Source organism: Peromyscus californicus, unplaced genomic scaffold (assembly GCF_007827085.1).
Source record: "Peromyscus californicus insignis strain IS unplaced genomic scaffold, ASM782708v3 Scaffold_16__1_contigs__length_79575227, whole genome shotgun sequence".
In the NCBI taxonomy this organism is placed as follows: Eukaryota; Metazoa; Chordata; class Mammalia; order Rodentia; family Cricetidae; genus Peromyscus; species Peromyscus californicus.
The window spans coordinates 57,742,168-57,760,161 of record NW_026294458.1 but is presented as its reverse complement, the minus strand read 5'-3'; the positions used below and the strand labels follow the sequence as shown (position 1 = coordinate 57,760,161).

The 17,994-nt window shown below is 38.9% G+C and overlaps 1 protein-coding gene and 1 long non-coding RNA gene across 2 annotated transcripts in view; one reads left to right on the top strand and one right to left on the bottom strand.

The window, feature by feature from the left end:
* Nucleotides 1–11,181: 11,181 nt before the first annotated feature.
* The window catches only part of Samsn1 (SAM domain, SH3 domain and nuclear localization signals 1), a 90,056-nt gene continuing 83,243 nt past the window's right edge, over nt 11,182–17,994 (top strand). Inside the window, exons 1-2 of the mRNA XM_052741012.1 lie at nt 11,182–13,025; nt 15,785–16,134. Of these exons, the coding sequence (XP_052596972.1) occupies nt 13,001–13,025; nt 15,785–16,134 (375 nt within the window). The 5' untranslated portion in view covers nt 11,182–13,000. The remainder of the gene's footprint in view (nt 13,026–15,784; nt 16,135–17,994) is intronic.
* The window catches only part of LOC128112172 (uncharacterized), a 168,060-nt gene continuing 166,088 nt past the window's right edge, over nt 16,023–17,994 (bottom strand). The window contains exons 3-4 of the long non-coding RNA XR_008218867.1: nt 17,657–17,760; nt 16,023–16,181 (exon numbers count right to left, since the gene is read on the bottom strand). This is a non-coding gene — a long non-coding RNA (uncharacterized LOC128112172). The remainder of the gene's footprint in view (nt 16,182–17,656; nt 17,761–17,994) is intronic.

Below are 17,994 nucleotides of genomic sequence, written 5' to 3'. Positions count from 1 at the left end.
GATCTCCCTGGCAGTATTTTGAAGTTATGGATAGTACTGTGTGGAGGAATTTTGCCACTCAGGAGCCAGGCGAGACTCTCAAATAGAAAGGATAGTGGGAAAAATGTGTTAATTAGAAAGAGATTTGAGCCGGGCGGTGGTGGCTCACGCCTTTAATCCCAGCACTCGGGAGGCAGAGCCAGGCGGATCTCTGTGAGTTCGAGGCCAGCCTGGACTACCAAGTGAGTTCCAGGAAAGGCGCAAAGCTACACAGAGAAACCCTGTCTCGAAAAACCAAAAAAAAAAAAAAAAAAAAAAAAAAAAAAAAAAAAAAAAGAAAGAGATTTGAATCTCTCTGAACAGAAGATACTTACACGAGGAACTTCAGTTGGTAATTGTATTAGTTACTTCTCAGATTGCTGTGATTAAACACTGGACAAAAGTGGGTAAAGAAGGAAGGCCTTCTTTTAGCTCACCGTGGGATGACCCACACAGCCCACAACAGCAGAAGTGCAAGCCACTGGTCATACTGTACTTGGAAGCAGAGAGACCTGAACGCGGGGCTGCCTGTGTTCTCTTTATTCAATTCAGCCACCCACATTCAGAATCTGTCCTTCCTAGGCAAATCCTTCTGAAAACAAGTGTGTCCTTCATGTGATTCCAAACCCAATCAAGTCTTATCAGAGATCCCCTGTCACAGTGCTCAGGAGACACAGAATGTTAATATGGAGTGCATCTTTCTTTGCATTTATCAAAATTAAAATGCTTCTGGATTTCCTCTTCTCCATGTTCAAAGTTAAGCTGCATCTACATAAAAAGTGCATGTTCCCCTTTAAAGTAGAATTTCAGCAGACTTTTGGCACAACTTTTATTCAAAGAAGAAATAGTTGATTCTAAGGAGGGAATTTTATGAATGAGCTACATCATTTAGTCGAATTCTAACTCTTAATACATGTTGGTATTTTCCCTTTTGATCATTTTATTAAAAACGTGGGAGGAATCACTGGATATTCTGTCACATTTTTCGTGCTCATATTGAAAAGAAATCAGAAAATGACTGGTAAATTTCTTCTATAACTTCCTCTGCACCAGACACTGCTGTGTCCTCCCAACGTGACATGGCACTGGGATGTGGGCCCAGTGATTGACGGTGCCACAGGCTATATCCAGCAGTAAAGTCAAATTCAGTGTCTTAGTACTTGCTCCACTGACTTCAGCTATTCTGCTAGTTTCTGTGTCCTGCCTCTCACTCTCTGATAAGAACTTGTGAGCTAGAAATGGAGACTTCCCCCTAGGTGTGGACTCTATAGTAATCAGATTGGATTGTGAACTATAACTGTTGTTCTGAACTTGTTGTTCAAACTCTGCCTTCAAAATTGTGTTACGTCTAAGTTGCTAATAACAGAAAGTATTCTGGCTATCATAAATATTAAACAAAATCGCATGGTTACTGCTCCAAGGAGATCTTCAAGAACCATTCATATTTCTTCTCTCTAATCCTTTATAATCCAATTGTAAGCCTCCTTCCAGAACAAAAAGGAAGTATGTTTTTAAGCCACAAATATTTATTACTTAAAATTGTGGAGGCTGGGAAGTCCAAGACCATGGATCTAACAGACTCAGTGTCTGGTGAGGCTGCCTCTATGTTTTAAAGACTATGCTTTACCAAATTCAGCCCACATGGGAGAAGGGGACAAAGGGAACTGCCCTTATTAATTTCATGCATGAAAGAATTAATGCATGACTAGTATCTGCCCTCATGAGTCTGTCACTCCCTTGAAGATGACCTTGTTATCTGTTTCTTTGTCTTCAGATAGGGTCTTAGAACACTTTGTCCCAGAACTCACTATATAGTTGAGGATGACCTTGAACTGTTGATCCTTCTGCATCTACCCTCCGAGTGCTCAGATCACAAGCTTTCACCACCAACTTCTACCTTCTTATGTATTAGCTTTCACTATAGTAATCTGGGCAAACACCAACATTCAGACCACAGAAGGCTTCTGTCTCTGTTACGAACGCCATCAGAGTGCATTCCTCCAGTCTTGAGAGCTGTAGGAATAAAGTGAGCTTGGCTTCATGTGACAGAATTTCAAAAGAAGTAGAAGTTGACAGTAATGAGTTTATCCCAAGAAATACCAAATACAATAGAAAAAAATGTAGTATGAATAAGGATATTATTCCATTCCAATTATACATCAGGCTTATGTTCAATCTCATCACAGATTTAAAATGGATGCCCATTTTGTATTAGATAATGTGGGCACTAAGGGATTGCAGATTAGACTGATTCATAAAACATGTTCTAGATCCATCAACCTTCTTCTGGATTTTGGATCATAGTTTGGGATTGATGCAAATGAGAAAGCCACCAAGTGTGTGCATAGGTGTGTGTGCTTGTGTGTGTGTGTGTGTGTGTGTGTCCATGTGTGGCATGATGTGTATATATCCTATATTATATATATATATATATATATATATATATACATACATATATATATTCGATATTTTGATCTACATATCCCATACTTATCTCTGTATATATGGCTATAACAATGAAACACCAATCTGTACTTTAGTAGCAGGATGAATATCAACTAGACATGCATCTTTTCCCAGATATTTTGGTCGCTCTTTGGCTTTTCTGTTTCAGGTGTTTTGCCTTCTAGAACGTCAGTACAGGGGTCTCCCTTTTCTGTTCTTATACCAGAGGAGAAGACCTCTGAACCTAGAGTCCAGTTCCTCCTCTGAAGCTGTCTGTAGCTGTTGTTTCTCCTCATCCTTCCACATCCTGTACTTTTTACTACATAATGTGTTTCCAGCCGACTCATGAAAATGTTTCTACAGAATAGAAAAAAATGTATCTTGTCTGTATTGAAATTTTTTTCTCACCAAAAACAAGCATGAGGCATTTCCTTTAAAGAACCATAGAGTGCTGTTTGAAAAACATTCCCCTCCCCCCACACCAATTTAATAATTTGGGGCTGGGGGAATAGCTCAGTCAGTAAGTGTTCATCTTGCAAGCACAGGACAAGAGTTTGATCCCTGGAAAACACAGACACAGACACAGACACGACACAGACACACACACACACACACACACACACACACACACAAAGACACACACACACACAGAGGCAAACACACACACACACAGACGCGCACACACACACACACACACACACACACACACACACACACACACACACAGAGAACCTTGTATCTCAGCACACTTGTAATCTGGGGAGGCACAGACAGATGCCTGGGACTCACTGGCCCATGGACTAGCCTACTTGGCAAGTTCCAGGTGAGCAAGAGACCCTGTCTCTGAGTGCATATGTGTAATCTAGTACTTCTGAGGCAGAGACAGGAAGATGACAAGTTCATGGCTACTGTGGACTGAATGCAAGTCCCTTTCTCAACAACAACTAGATAGACCTATGTGTGACCACCATTCTTTATAATATTAAAATTCTAGATCCTGCCAGCCACCTTTCTATTGTTTTGTGGAGCCATTGCTAGACAGGGGTTCATGGAAAGAACATGTTTCAGAAGGTCTGGCAAATCTCCAGGACAACCATTTACATTGGCAGGGATTCTAGATTATGAACTTGAGTAAACTTTATATCCTATTTATAGTCTGTGTTCCAGACAGGCTTGAGGGAACACTGCAAGCTAAATTATACAATTTATTTAATAACTGCTCCTCTTTTATGGAACTTTAATACAGACTTGTAGATTGTCTGCCAATAAATACCATCAGCAAATCATGTTTCTTTATGTAGGTATGAGTCTAATAGCTTCAAAATATCTTTCTGCATACCTTCTTACAGATGAATAACATGTTAACATCTAAGGGCTATAACAGTTTTCTTAGCAACTGTCTTTTGAGGTGTTGCTGTTGTTGTTTGGTCCAGGGTTTGAGACCTCTGTTAAATAGGAGATGATGAAAAGGTCTGATTTCAGTACTACTTCTCTTTCCTGAAGCTTGGCCCTTGCTCCCTTTGTGGCTTTTGAGTTTTTAATACGTAGTCAACTATCAAGAAGGTGAAGAAAAGAGACTAAGTGGAGCTCAGTGAGCTAGAGTATAGACCAAGCAAACTTCATGATGCAGACGAAGCTCTGTGGGGGGCGGGGGGGCGGGGACACCTCAGCATAGAAGCAGGGAAACTGGAGAAGAGAATGCACCCTGGACTGGACTCCTTGACCACTAAAGTCACACTGCAGGGTCTCTGTTTTCCTAGTTGTTTGAAAAGTAAAGTATTGCACTAGGAACAATTTATTTAAATGATCTATGATTCCACATGAACTGATTCCCCTTTTGTCCTTGCTGCCTTTCTTTCCTCTCCTCTTCTCCCTCCCCATTCCCTCCCTCCCTCCCTCCCTTCCTCCCTCCCTCCCTCAATCTCTCTGTTTTCTTCCTTCCTTCCCTCCCTCCCTTCTTTCTTTCCTTATGATGGCTTTGGGATGGGAGCTGGCTGTGTAGCCCTGGTCTAATTGGCCTCAAATACACAGCCATCTTCCTCCTCTCCCTCTGAGTGCTGAGGACAGAGGCAAGCCTCACACCTTTCCTGCTGCTTTTGTAAGGACCAAGAATTAGTGGACAATAACAGAAGGGATTATTTATCTGGTCTTATGTCCTTGGACTTATTAGAGAAACAGTGAATTTCTCTAATGCATTTTTCTTTTTTTTTTTCACTATAAAGGTGAATGACCTGTAGTGTAGATGGTGAAGTGACTCACTTAAGTTCACATGGCCAGTAACAAAAAAATAAAGTATCAAGGCAGAACAGATCTGACTGTCACACTAGATTTTCCTCATATTTTTTTGTTTCCTTGAATATCTTTTACTATTATTAGAAACCCACAGGTAACTAATACAAATTAATTTATATACTAGCTCCTAAATTTTCTGTTTTTAACGTTTTGTTCAGATAGAAATTACAGCTAAAGTGATAGATGTCTTATGAACAGTACTAGATACTTCTTCAAAATTTCACAACAGGGAGAGAGTACCATACAGGAAGTCAGAAACCAGCACAACCCTATTTGCATCTGGAGCTTGTGTAATCCTGGCAGTTTTCTGCTAGGTTGGGTGTGCCTTCAAGACCCCCTCATTTAAAGGTCAACAGGTCAAGAGCAGTGCAGCTCCCCTTGCAGAAGTGTAGAAAGGGCATGAAGTTGCACATTTTGCATGCCTGGGAAGCAAGCACCGTTTGCGGGCTGACAACTTCTTCTGCACGGCCTTCCCAGAGGTAACTTACTCTAAGATTAGGTATGCTGTACACCTCTTGGGATACAGTGGAAGGAAAGCCTGTATCAGCGCTTCATTGGGCAACTTGTGATTATACTGGAGACTAAGACTGTTGCACAAAGGACTATGTTAAAGATTCTAAATACTGTTTAGCTCTAAAACACTTGCTTGTAAATCCTCTAGATAGACACTGCACCCCACCCCACATAATCTTTCTCTTGTGTTGAAACAAACAAACAACAATGAATGTTATTTGTAGTTCTCTGACACACATTAACCTAATCCACCATGGGTGTTTGGGCTGACTAAATGTACTCCTGGTACATACTAAGACACTGAGATGTGTGAGACATCACCAGAAACTAGGTGCTGGCCTTCTAGAGGGGACAAGACTGTAACATGTAACAGATGCTTGCCATTTCCAAGCAATGAGCATCACAAGTGGAGAAAACATTTCTTTCTTCCTGTGTTTTCCACAGATTAGAGCTCAGTAAATAAAGCTGAATAATACATGGTTCAAATGGCATATAAGAGCTTTTTTTTTTTTTTTACTAATTAATCAATTCCATTACACATTCCATTAATGACATTCTTTTATTGTGCTTAGCCACATTTTAAATGCTGATCTAGCCTTAGTTTAATTTCATTTTTCTATCATTAAGTGATAATTATATAATTATAATCCTGTATTACTATCTAATATCTAATGTCAATGTGACAATTTTTTCTCCAACTAGAATTATTTCTTTAATCAATATTATTTTACATATATAAATAACTTTCCAAATGTCTTTGCAGTTGGATGCAATTCTGAGACACAGTAGAACAATCCTTTGAAATGTACTTGTTTTCATGAATTTGCATGAAATGATTCTGGTTGTAATCTTCTTTACATCTTATTCTCCACTGTGCTATTAAATGTTAATTGATTATTGGGAACTTATAAAATAATTTTTAGAGTATGTTTTAGGACTCAAAGTCCTTGTACGGACAAATGGAGATTTCAATTTGGGGGTCAATATTTTAACAATTAAATCTTTATTTTAGTTATTATCATGAAAACAACATCTATGTTTGCAATCCCCAGGTAGGAATAACTCACAGCAGTAACCTGAGTTCTTCCAGTATGTTTAGCACAGACTGATCTGGTTATTGAAATCTGATTCAAAGGACACTTAGCAATGTAGAATCTCATGTCATAAAAGTAATACATGCTCATTGTAGCAAACTTAGACATGCACAAAACATGCTGGAAAAGCAAACTACCTGTAATGGTGTTTCTGAAAAAAAGATCACTATAGTGACTTTTATACTTTTTTATATAAATTATGTTATTTGCACTTAATATTTATTGAGTATAAAATAATTTTCAAAGCTCTGTGGACTGCTAAAGTGTTAATAATCAAACAAAGAGTCATAAGACTAGGCAATGTAGAGAAAACTGTCAATGCCAAGTCCATGGAAACTACCAAGCCAAGTCCATGAAAACAGTCAGGCCGAGTCCATGGAAACTGCCATGCCAAGTCCATGGAGATGCCTGAGGTCATAGTTTGTATTACTCATTCATTCAAGAGTTAACCAAAATATGAATTTAATAAAATACACCCAATCTTTGTCCAGTTGAAGAAACTATATAAGGTAGCTTTCAGGTGATTGGGATTCTCTATAGCAACAATTTTGGAAGATGATGCTATAGAAAGAAACATGGTTCTAAATCAGAAATTAAGACAGGAGAAAGAATAGTACAAGGATTGCTACAGTGATTTCCAGGCTTGGTCCATTAAGGACCCAAAGACAGTGTGATTCAGACAGTTCAGTGGTGTGGACCAGTGAGTCTCTACAAGCCTAAGTTTCACCTCTGAAGCAGGAATGGGTAAATCAAGAGATGTGAATGCCCTTCCAGGACATGCATATAGTTATGAGGTCTATAGCTCTGTATTTAAAACTATGCAAATTTAAGTATCTACTTCTGAATTTATGATGATGAGCCTACAAACCTGGGAGTGTATCTGATTTACTGGTTGTACCAGAAAACTGTATTTAATCAACAAATAACACACTGAATTTGGTTAGTCTTCATTTGGATGACTTCATATTAACACTAGATCACTAGTTATTATGCTGCCTTATAAAAATGTCTTAGAACAATCATTGAGCTAAAGGCCAGAATACTTGATTTTCATCACAATTCTGTTATTAATAAATCATCTTTCTTTGGTGAAGTCAATTAGGGTCTTCTCATTTTTTGAATACTCTGGCAGACTATATGTCCAAAATTTCCACCCAAGTTCATAAAATGTGATTGTATGACTAACTCAGTTCAATAATTCACTGATACCAATTTCTAATATTTATTCTAAAATCCCAAGTCAAGCAAAGTATAAGAAAATGAGATACACTTAATTTTGAATTCCCAATAAACTTTATATAATATATAAAAATGTACGAGAAAATGAGCTAAAAGATTTTAACATTCATACTTCTAAATATATATGAGAGAAAAAAATTTTACATGCTAAATATGTACATATGAAAAATCACATTGGAAGTCACATATAATTACCATTTGTTTGGTGATTTGCAGCTTTCAAAGAGGACTCTGCCTTACAAAGAAAGACAGAAGTGAGAAGAAAATCAGTTAGAGACCCGGCAAATACTTTCAATGAGAAAAAGCTAAGCTAGCATGGTCGCAGTGAGGACCGCAACAAAGGAGTAAATTCCAGAATACACTCCAGTTGGAGGAGAGTAGACTGTGCTCTGATTTATGGAGTGTTCAGTCAGGTAGATGAAGAAGATGGCATTCAGTGAGGTGGGGAAGACTGGATGTGAATCCTCTTGGGAAAAAGCTCCCAGCTAGCCTTAATCATCTTTATAAATCATTTTAAATAGCCTGTCTGCTCTAGGGATCTGGAGCTCTGAATGGAGTTTGGGAGAAAGGTTCAGCTTATGAGTGTTTGTCATAGGTTCTGGTAACAGACTTGTGTGTGGGTGCACACATGTGAGTGTACATATGAAGAAAATGATGATGATGTTAGGGGAGGCTCCAGAGTTGGCCCTAAAGGAATGTAAGCATTCAATTTCAAAAAAGGAAGTTGCCAACATATACAAATTAGAAAAGAAACAGCTAAAAAAAACCAAGGCAACCAGTGGAATACAGTGTCACAGGAGCAGAAAGCAAAGTATTTTCAGAAGGACTGTGCCCAAGGGTACTAAAAGCCATGGAGCAGAGGAGCTTGAAAATGCTCCCTGGGATCTCATGGGTAATTAAAGTAAAGAGGGAGGGACACAGGCGAATTGACAATTAGCTAAGGGTGCCTCAAACAAGGGACCAAATAAAAGGAAGTATACATAATAACACACACACACACACACACACACACACACACACACACACACACAGGCCTACAAAAGTTAATTGGAAAAAGTGGTAAGACAATGAATTAACGATGAGATTAGAGCATATTCCAATGTTACTAGGAAAGTTCATAAAAAGGAGGTCAAAATTCAAGGGAGATGAAAAAAATATAAACCAAGTTGTGACTCTCCCTTTAGAATCTGAATATTCTTCAATGTGCTCTACCAAGACCTCCTTGAAGAGCATTTGTCCATCTCTGGAGTCTTCTCTTCTTTCTTTCCTGAGGTACACATGTAAGATTTCTCTCAGGATCTCAGCTTTTGAACCCTTGAATAATCTAAGTTTCTTCCCTCTATTCTTTGTCTGGCTGACCCATTTCAGCTTGTGTCTTAGGGTTTTATTGCTATGAAGAGACATCATGACCACAGCAACTCTTACAAAGGAAACATTTAATTAGGGCTGGCTTACAGTTCAGAGGTTTAGTCTATTATTGTCATGGCAATGTGCAGGCAGACAGGGTGATGGAGAAGGACTTGAGTGTTCTACAGCCAGAAAGGCAGGCAGCAGGAAGTGAATGCCATACTAGGTGTGGCTTGAGAATCTGAGAACTCAAAGCCAGTCCTCAGTGACCACTTCCTCCAACAAAGCCACAGCTTCTCATAGTGACACTCCCTATGGGCCTGTGGAAGCCATTTTCTTTCAAACCACCACATCTATTCAAATCCTTCAGGTCCTTCCTGATCATCTATTGAATCCAAAACTATCCCTATCTTCACACGTTGGCTATTTTTCCTCAATTTGGTCTGTGCCCCCATTAGTTTTGTCTATAAACTTGGCACAACCTAAAATCACCTGGGACACGTGTCTTAATGAGGAATTAGCTATATCAGGTTGGCCTATGGATATTTTTGAAGGGTTGTCTTGATTGTTGGTTGTTGTAGGAAGATCAAGCCCATTGTGGGCAGTACCATTCCTTAAGCAGAGGGTCCTGAGCAGTATGAGAAGAGCAGTATGAGAAGAGCAGTATGTGCAGAAGCAAGCAAGCAATGGTCCATGCAGTTTTCTCGGCTCTTGATTATGGAATGTCATATTACTCGCTGCTTCAATCTCCTATCACAGTGATTTTCTTGCTACCGTGGTCTGTAACCTGGAATTGTAAGCTAAATAAATTCTTTCTCCTCTGAGTTGTTTCTTGGTCAGGGCATTTGTCACAGCAACAGAAATAAGACCTTAATCTTAGTGTTTTCAGAGAAGAATATGCCAAATACACAGTCTAAGTGAATGAACCCCTTTTTCTAGCCTCATGCATTCACCCTCTTAACTTTTAACAGAGCACTTCTTATCTTGTATTTTCTCATTTATATATTTTTTTCTCCAGGCTTACGTAGAAAGCAACTCATCTTCTTCAAAGCCTAATGTGAACAGAGTGTCTAATGCACACAGGTGCTTTATTGGTTGACTAAATATTAAGCTGATTTTCTTAAAGGGAGCATGATTATAAATTTGGGTCACAATTATTATACATCTATAGGTAATGGATTTGAAGATAAAGATGAAGATTATTGTAATATTTTTATAAATCTTTAATAAATATTTTAGTATTTTAAAACTCTTATAGTAATAACTTATACTACCCAATAATAGTAGTCCAGAAAGTACATAGTCCAGATTAAAAATTTACTAAGGATAATTTATTTCTTAGGAAATAAAAAACACATATTAAACAAACATATGCTAAGCTGTGTACTACCATTCTAAGTATATAGGGATAAAAACCAAATGTAGTAGACTGGAAAGTGGCAATTCAAAGATGAGTAAGCGAACATAATACAGAAAATAACAATATTGTGCTTTAAAAAGGCTATTACAGAGTGTGAAGAAAATAATAAGAGGTCAGTTTGTTGTCAAACCTCTGGGTCATAAAATCTCTCTTCTCAGAATTTAGACACCTTCCAAATGCTTCTCTTCATCCTGAGGGCAAATCATTAACATGAAGTTCCCCTTCCCTGCTATATAACACCTTTTCCCAAATCAAATAAAAGCCTTTCTCACAAAGAAGGGGAGAGGAGGCTACCGAGCCAGCGTTCAGTGTCACAATTAAGCTTTGGCTGTGACAGGAGGCGGCTGCCATAAGCAAAGAAGCAGAGAAAAGAAAAAAAAAAAAAAAAACGGCTGTGAGATGTCAGTTTATTGTTTGTGGAAGGGGCTAAAGATGAGAAAATAGCTCTTTTCGAGTTGTAAGAGTCTATAAAGCAGAGTAACTCAGAAAGCACTGGCAAGGAATACTGAGAAAATAATACCCAAAATAAATAGCAATGGAAATTGTGTTGAACCAAACATGACCTTTGGAAAGAGAGGAAGGATTTTGCATATCTAAGAATATCGCATCATAGCACTCTCTGAAAGATTAAAGCTATTTCAATATTTTCCCATTTATTTAATGTAAGCAGTATGGCTTGCACTGACAAAATGTCACATTTCTTCCTTAGGTGCTATTATACACAGACGGGACATGAGGTTCCTATCGGTTGTTCAAAGTCATTCTTAAAGAGCAAAATAAAATCTGATTATAAATATTGGAAATGCTTGTCTGCCTGACAGCCTTTACTTTCGAATACTTCTTCAAGCATATGAGCATATAGTGCCTTTTGAAGGAATGGGAAGCATCTTCTGATATGCCACAGTCACATAGTAATGAGGAAGCAAATGAGTCACTGCTCAGAAAATGCAACATCTACTTAGATGCCATGGGTCAGCTGATCAATCAAAAGGAGATGAAAACAGAGGGCAAAGTATTATTCTGTCCAGAAAATAAATCTAACATCTCTCTCTCTCTCTCTCTCTCTCTCTCTCTCTCTCTCTCTCTCTCATCTATTTACCTACCTATCCATCTCTCTCTCTCTCATCTACTTACCTACCTATCCATCTCTCTCTCTCTCATCTACTTACCTACCTATCCATCTATCTATCTATCTATCTATCTATCTATCTATCTATCTATCTATCTACTATCTATCTATCTATCTATCTATCTATCTATCTATCTACTATCTATCTGTCTATCTATTATCTATCTTTATCTAAATCTATCCTCACATATGTAAATATAACAAAATACAAATTAATATGAAACTCAGGACACAAAATATTAAACTCCAAACTCTTTAAAAGCCCTAAGAAGAAGAATATCCTTAAAATGTAATGGATAAAATGAATAAAAATTCAGTGACATTGAGCTAATGGCAATTACTAATTTTTGTTTTCCAAAGAAACTCCCAAAGTCATTAGTTCAGAGCAGGTAAGATGGCTCAGCAGGTCAAGAACTTGCCCCCAGGCCCGACCACTTGAGTTTAATCTGCGAGACACACATGGTGCAAGGAGAGAACTCATTCTTGCAACTTGTCCTCTGACCACCATGGGGGTGCTCTGTGACAGGGCATGACTCTGTCCCCCACGTACACAAAATAAATAAACACCACTTTTTTAAAAAAAGACCTCATTCATACCATGCTAATTCCTTTTATCCTTATTTTGACATAATAAGCGATGCTGATTTATTAGAACATAATGTGGTGTGGTGTAACTAGATTTTTATCATTCAGTGTGTACCTTTTAGAAACCAAGGGCCTTTTAATGTAACATATTTTTGAAAACTATTTCATACGTGAAATCAAATGCAGTTTCCCCAGAGATTAATTAATTAATGAATTAGTTAATGTTTGAGAGAGGGACTCACTATTTCTCCCGGGCTAGCCTGGAACTCTATGTGGACCAGGATGCCCCCAAACTCTCCGAGATTCACCTGTCTCAGTCATTTTTGTGTCAGAATTGCAGGCATTATCTAAGTCAGCTCTACAGTAATGTCTAGAAGGAAAACAAAGGAACTTTGCGTTTTTCTTGCCTCCCTATAGTGCCCTCTTTCCATGTCTTCTATCTGTTTCTTCCAATGCTTGCTAGAAGCAATGTCAAGCCTGATCTTTGGCTGTGAAGGACCTCGTCTTTTCTACCATCTCATACTGGGCAAGAGTGAGGCATTTCTAGATTGTTCTGTGCTCATCCCATTTTCTTGAATTTTGAGGTAAAAAAATAGATTGCTAAAACTCCTCTGCTTTAGCTAACTAGATATAAGACATTTTATAATTTTGAACTCCCCAACACATGGTGTGCTTTCGAGCTATTGCTTAAATTGTCCAGGCTTCAGGTTTTAAGACCACATTATTAATTTCCTCACATTTATGATCTTGGCATATTTTATATTTAATCTTTTATGAAGAATAATTTGACTTTATCTTGGGCTGTGTTTGTGCTAGGCCATCAAATCAGGTGGTGACCCAGTGGGATCAACGAGGACATTAAAACGACTGCAGAAATGGCTGTGGATCAAAAAAGCCAGAGTGCAGAGCCTGAAAGAGATGAAGCCGGTGTTAATAGAGCCCCGTGAGTAAGCTCAGCAAATGGTCCAATGTCTCTGAAGAAGGACTGGCCACTCTTTTTTTTTTTTCATTTTTCTTTATTAAGAAATTTTCTACTCACTCCACATACCACCCACAGATTCCCCCCGTCTTCCCTCCTCCCAATCCCCAGCCTTCTCTCCCAAGCCACCCCACATCCCCACATCCCCACATCCCCACATCCCCACATCCCCACATCCCCACATCCCCACATCCCCCAAATCAAGGTCTCCCATGGGGAGAGTCAGCAGAGCCCGGCACACTGAGCCTAGGCAGGTCCAGGCCCCTTCCCACTGCACCATAGCTGCGCAAGGCGCCACACCACAGGCACCAGATTCCAGAAGCCTGCCCATGCACCAGGGACAGATCCCGATCCCTCTGTCTGGATGCTCCCCAAATAGTTCTAGCCAAACAACCATCTTCTATATCCAGAGGGCCTAGTCCAGTCCCATGGGGGTTCCACAGCCAGTTCATGGGCTTCCACTAGTGTGGCCGGTCATCTCTGCACATTTTCCCATCATGATCTGGATGTCCCCCACCTGCAGAATCCTTTCTCTCTCATCAGTTGGATTCCCAGAGCTCAACCTGGTACCTGGCTGTGGATCTCTGCATCTGCCTCCATCAGTTACTAGACAAAAGCTCTATGATGACAGCTACGTTTTTTGATAAACCAGTCACCAGATTAGACTAGTCCAGGCACCCTCTGGACCACTGCCAGCAGACCAAGGTGGGGTCAACCTTGTAAATTCCTGAGAGCCTCCCCAGAACCCTGCCTCTTCCTGTTCCCATGATGTTCTCATCTATCATGGTATCTCCCTCCCTGCCCTCCCACTTTGTCCCTGTTCCATCTTGACCCTCTCATTTCCCTATGTTCTCATCCCCCACTCCTTGCCCTCTGCCCCCCCCTCCCCTCCCCCCGACACACCGAGTCTGTTAATGTAGATCTCATCCACTTCTCCTTTGCAGGGTCATCCATGTGTCCCTCCTAGGGTCTTTCCCTGTAGCTAGCCTCTCTGGAGCTGTGGGTTGCAGTCTGGATTGGCCACTCTTATATTAGGGAAATCTGCTTCGATAAAGTCTTAACGGAATTATTGACCTTCGAGCTCTTCTTTATTGTTATTTGAAAACAGAAATCCTAACCGCAATTTCTGAATTTCACCCCATCGCTTCCTCATAACCAATCAGGTGAGAGTGAGGTGGATGAAGTTCAGAGGAACAATAAGGGTTAATGATGTCCTCTGTTTCCATTTCCAGGACGTAGAAGACAGTATTTGTAAATTTTCTTATGTGAGTGGAGAAAGGTGCTATGCCTGTGTCATGCAATGCTGATATGTCATTTTTTATTTATAAAACTCTGTACACCATATTTTTGCTTGCACTAGTTGAGATTCAAATATAGAGCAATTATCCTCGAGTTATTCACATTTTTGTATTTGTAATTATTTCATATATGACAGTAGCCCCTCTTCATATGCACTTTTGTTTTCCACAGTTTAAATTGGCCATAATTAACTCATGGCAGAAAATATTAATGGAAAGTCTCAGAAATAAACAATTTATAAATGCTGATGTCTGACGATGCCCTGGTCCTTCTATTCAGTGACACAAATCACTCCTTTCTACAGTATATATTCTTTATAGGCTATGTGTACCATAAGAGAGAGAGAGAGAGAAAGAGAGAGAGAAAACATTCATGTAACTTTTAATGCAGCATATTATTTTAACTGCATATTGCATTAATATTGTGAGTGTCTGTGTCTACTTCATAAATTAAACTTAATCAATTATAATCTATATAAGCTTGCACACTACCCACAGTTGGATCAACAAGGTCTTGGGAACAATCCCCTGAGGACAAGGGTTATTTCGTCAAGCTCATTGCCACCTTTCCACATAGAAATCTTACTAATGCACTTCATAATACTGAAGAGGTGCTTCCTTTTTCTGCTTTCCTCCATGTTTTTGTTGATACTGCAAAATATTTCAGTGAGATATATCTCATGCAAAAATATCGATGAAGAAAAATATTAAAATAGAAAAATCTAAATGCAAAATATTATTTCAGTACCATCTACTGGGATTTCAGTTCTTTAAGTGAGGCAAATGATTTGATTTTTTTCTTAGTGATGATTTTTTATACATATGGCTTCAGATTTTAAAATATTTATGACTAGAAACACTCCAAGTTATGCTTATAGAATGTGGATATGTTTTTTAATTTGTAGTTTTTCCTCAAGTGTCTTTCAATATGCCCTTTGCATATAGGACTATTCATTTAAATCTTATTAATGTTAATCAACAGATACCATTTCAAACAGTTTGAGGAAAATGTGACTTTCATAAAACAACTTTGCACACCAAAAGTACTTATTTTTTAAAAGAATCAGATGATTATAAATTGCTTTGTGAAATTTAACAATCTCCTGTCTTATCCCATGCTGTTCATCCACGTCTATTAAACAGAAAGCACAGTACATACACTTTCTACATGTAATGAATCATTAGTCTTGAGTTTTTTTTTTTTTTTTTTTTTTTTTTTTTTTTTTTTTTTTTTTTTTTTGGTTTTTCGAGACAGGGTTTCTCTGTGTAGCTTTGCGCCTTTCCTGGAACTCGCTTTGGAGACCAGGCTGGCCTCGAACTCACAGAGATCCGCCTACCTCTGCCTCCCGAGTGCTGGGATTAAAGGCGTGCGCCACCACCGCCCGGCTTAGTCTTGAGTTTTAACTCATGTTCTTTCATCATCAGGTGGTGATGACACAATGCTATCCTGTGTGAAATTAACCAAATCCCAAGAGAAGAAAGATGTTAACATGTACATGAGGAAATGGGAAGAACTGGATGCTGGACTGGAGTCTCCTTCTGCACCCGGGGATAGACCCAGCGCTTCAAATGGGCACATCCTGGAAGACACAGTGTCTCCTTATGAAGCTGGAGTTACACTGTGGAAGACCTGGAAACCGTTTCCAGAAAACCCAACCTGGTCAGGTGTTGATTTTCCAATTGCCCAAGGAGGCCACTGGGGCGGCTGTTGCTCCTGCGGTCACCAACTGCGTCTCAAGTCTTCTTACACAGATATGGATCTCTCGAATACATGGGTAAGTTTTCTTTAAAAGCATAATAAGTCCATCTTCTTAATCTGAAGCTTTGTACCAGTGTGGGGAAAGAGATAACAAGGGTGTTGATTAGCCATGTTAATCATAATCAGGAAAATCACCAGAGCTGGGGTTGACTTTCCAAAGAGCAGATACGTGCCCGTGGCTTTTACCATTTGCTAATGCTGTATCTATTCTTTGGTGGGTGAGTATACTACAGCACGGGATTTCGCAGAAGCTTCTCTTTAGGTGAATGTGGATTTCAGCTACTGATCAGGGTCAAGGAAATGTTCTTTGTGTTGTCTAAACACTGCTGTTTTGATGAGGTTTCACTGCTCAATAGTAGCCACCATTAAGGAGGATTTTTTTTTTCTGTCATTCTCAAGAGCCTTTCACATGAATTAAATCGTCTCAATCACACAATAACTAGATAAAGGTAAGGGCTTACTATAATATTCTGCTACTAACCTCTCCCTATTGTTGCGTAAATATGGAACCTGCAGCGTAGAAATGTTTGGAAAAATGTGAAGCGAAAAAGCTAAAGGGATATGAGGCCATGATCAGGAATTCATGTGGTCATATACTGGAGAAGATATTTTTAATTAATGTTTTATTGTGTTTCCTGTACACTAAGTTACACTCTAGGATTATGGAATATTTGAGAAAGAATTGATAAAGATTACTATAGAATTTATATTTGAGAAAGAATTTATAAAGAATATTTGAGAAGGAATATCGCAAAGGAAGACTTTATAAACAGACAAATTTGATTTGGTTTCTAGCTCTGCTACTTTTCAGTTTAGACAAATTACTCAAGCCATTTTATCTTAATTTTTTGACTGTCAAATGAGCATAGTAATATTGAATTCACAAGGTATCTGAGAAGACAAAATTAAATACCATAAATCCTCTAGGACTTAAGGGTGTCTGGTCTTGTTAGCGTGGTTCTAAGTTCCTTCCTTAGGTGTGGATTATACCTTAATTTCCCTTGAGTTGATTTTGTGTATTCATGTGGGATTAATGGGGCATCTGTGTGTATCTAGGAAGTCTGTTCTATGCCATTTTTCTCTAAAGATTAATCTGTCATTAGATAGGAGCTGTATTTTATAGTGCACTAAGGGTCTCTGAAAATTTCCATTTTTTATGAAATTCTTCCCATGTGCTAAGATTTGCTCATTAAATCTCTAAAGAATGAGGCTGAAGAGACGGCCCAGAAATTAAGAGCTCATACTGTTCTGGACTAAGACGCAAGTTTACTTCCCAGAAAACACGTTTGGTAGATTATAATTGCTTGTAACTCCAGCTCCAGAGAAACTGATGCTTACTGGCCTCCCCGGATACCCACACTCCCATGCACATACTCACACACAGACACCCATGCACACACCAAATTAAATATAAACATAAATATTAAAAATATCTTCAAGGATTAACACTAAGGTCACCTACAATTAAAGTACCATGATGTGTCTCATTGGTGTGGTAACACTGTAAGGAGTGATAGGAATGAAATGAGGGACACTACCTCACAATGATCACCTTTAGGGTGGATCTCATCCTTTTGCTGTCATTCTTTTCTGGGGCAGCTAGACTTGGCAGACATCTCTTCAGCAGCTTCTTCAAGAGTAGCTGTCAATATAATAAATTCGAACCAGCTTTTGAAGACATTGATAGCTTCAGAAGCAAGATCAAAGATGTTGATTCTTTAGCAAATGACAAAGCTGATATATGGCATACTAAACTGAAATGCCCAGAGATTTCTTCAAGAAGAAAATCTGCACCCCCTAACACAGGGATCTCTAGATTCAGCAGCCTGGCTTCAATCTAATTTTTTCAGGCTCATCTAATTACTGTCCTTTACAG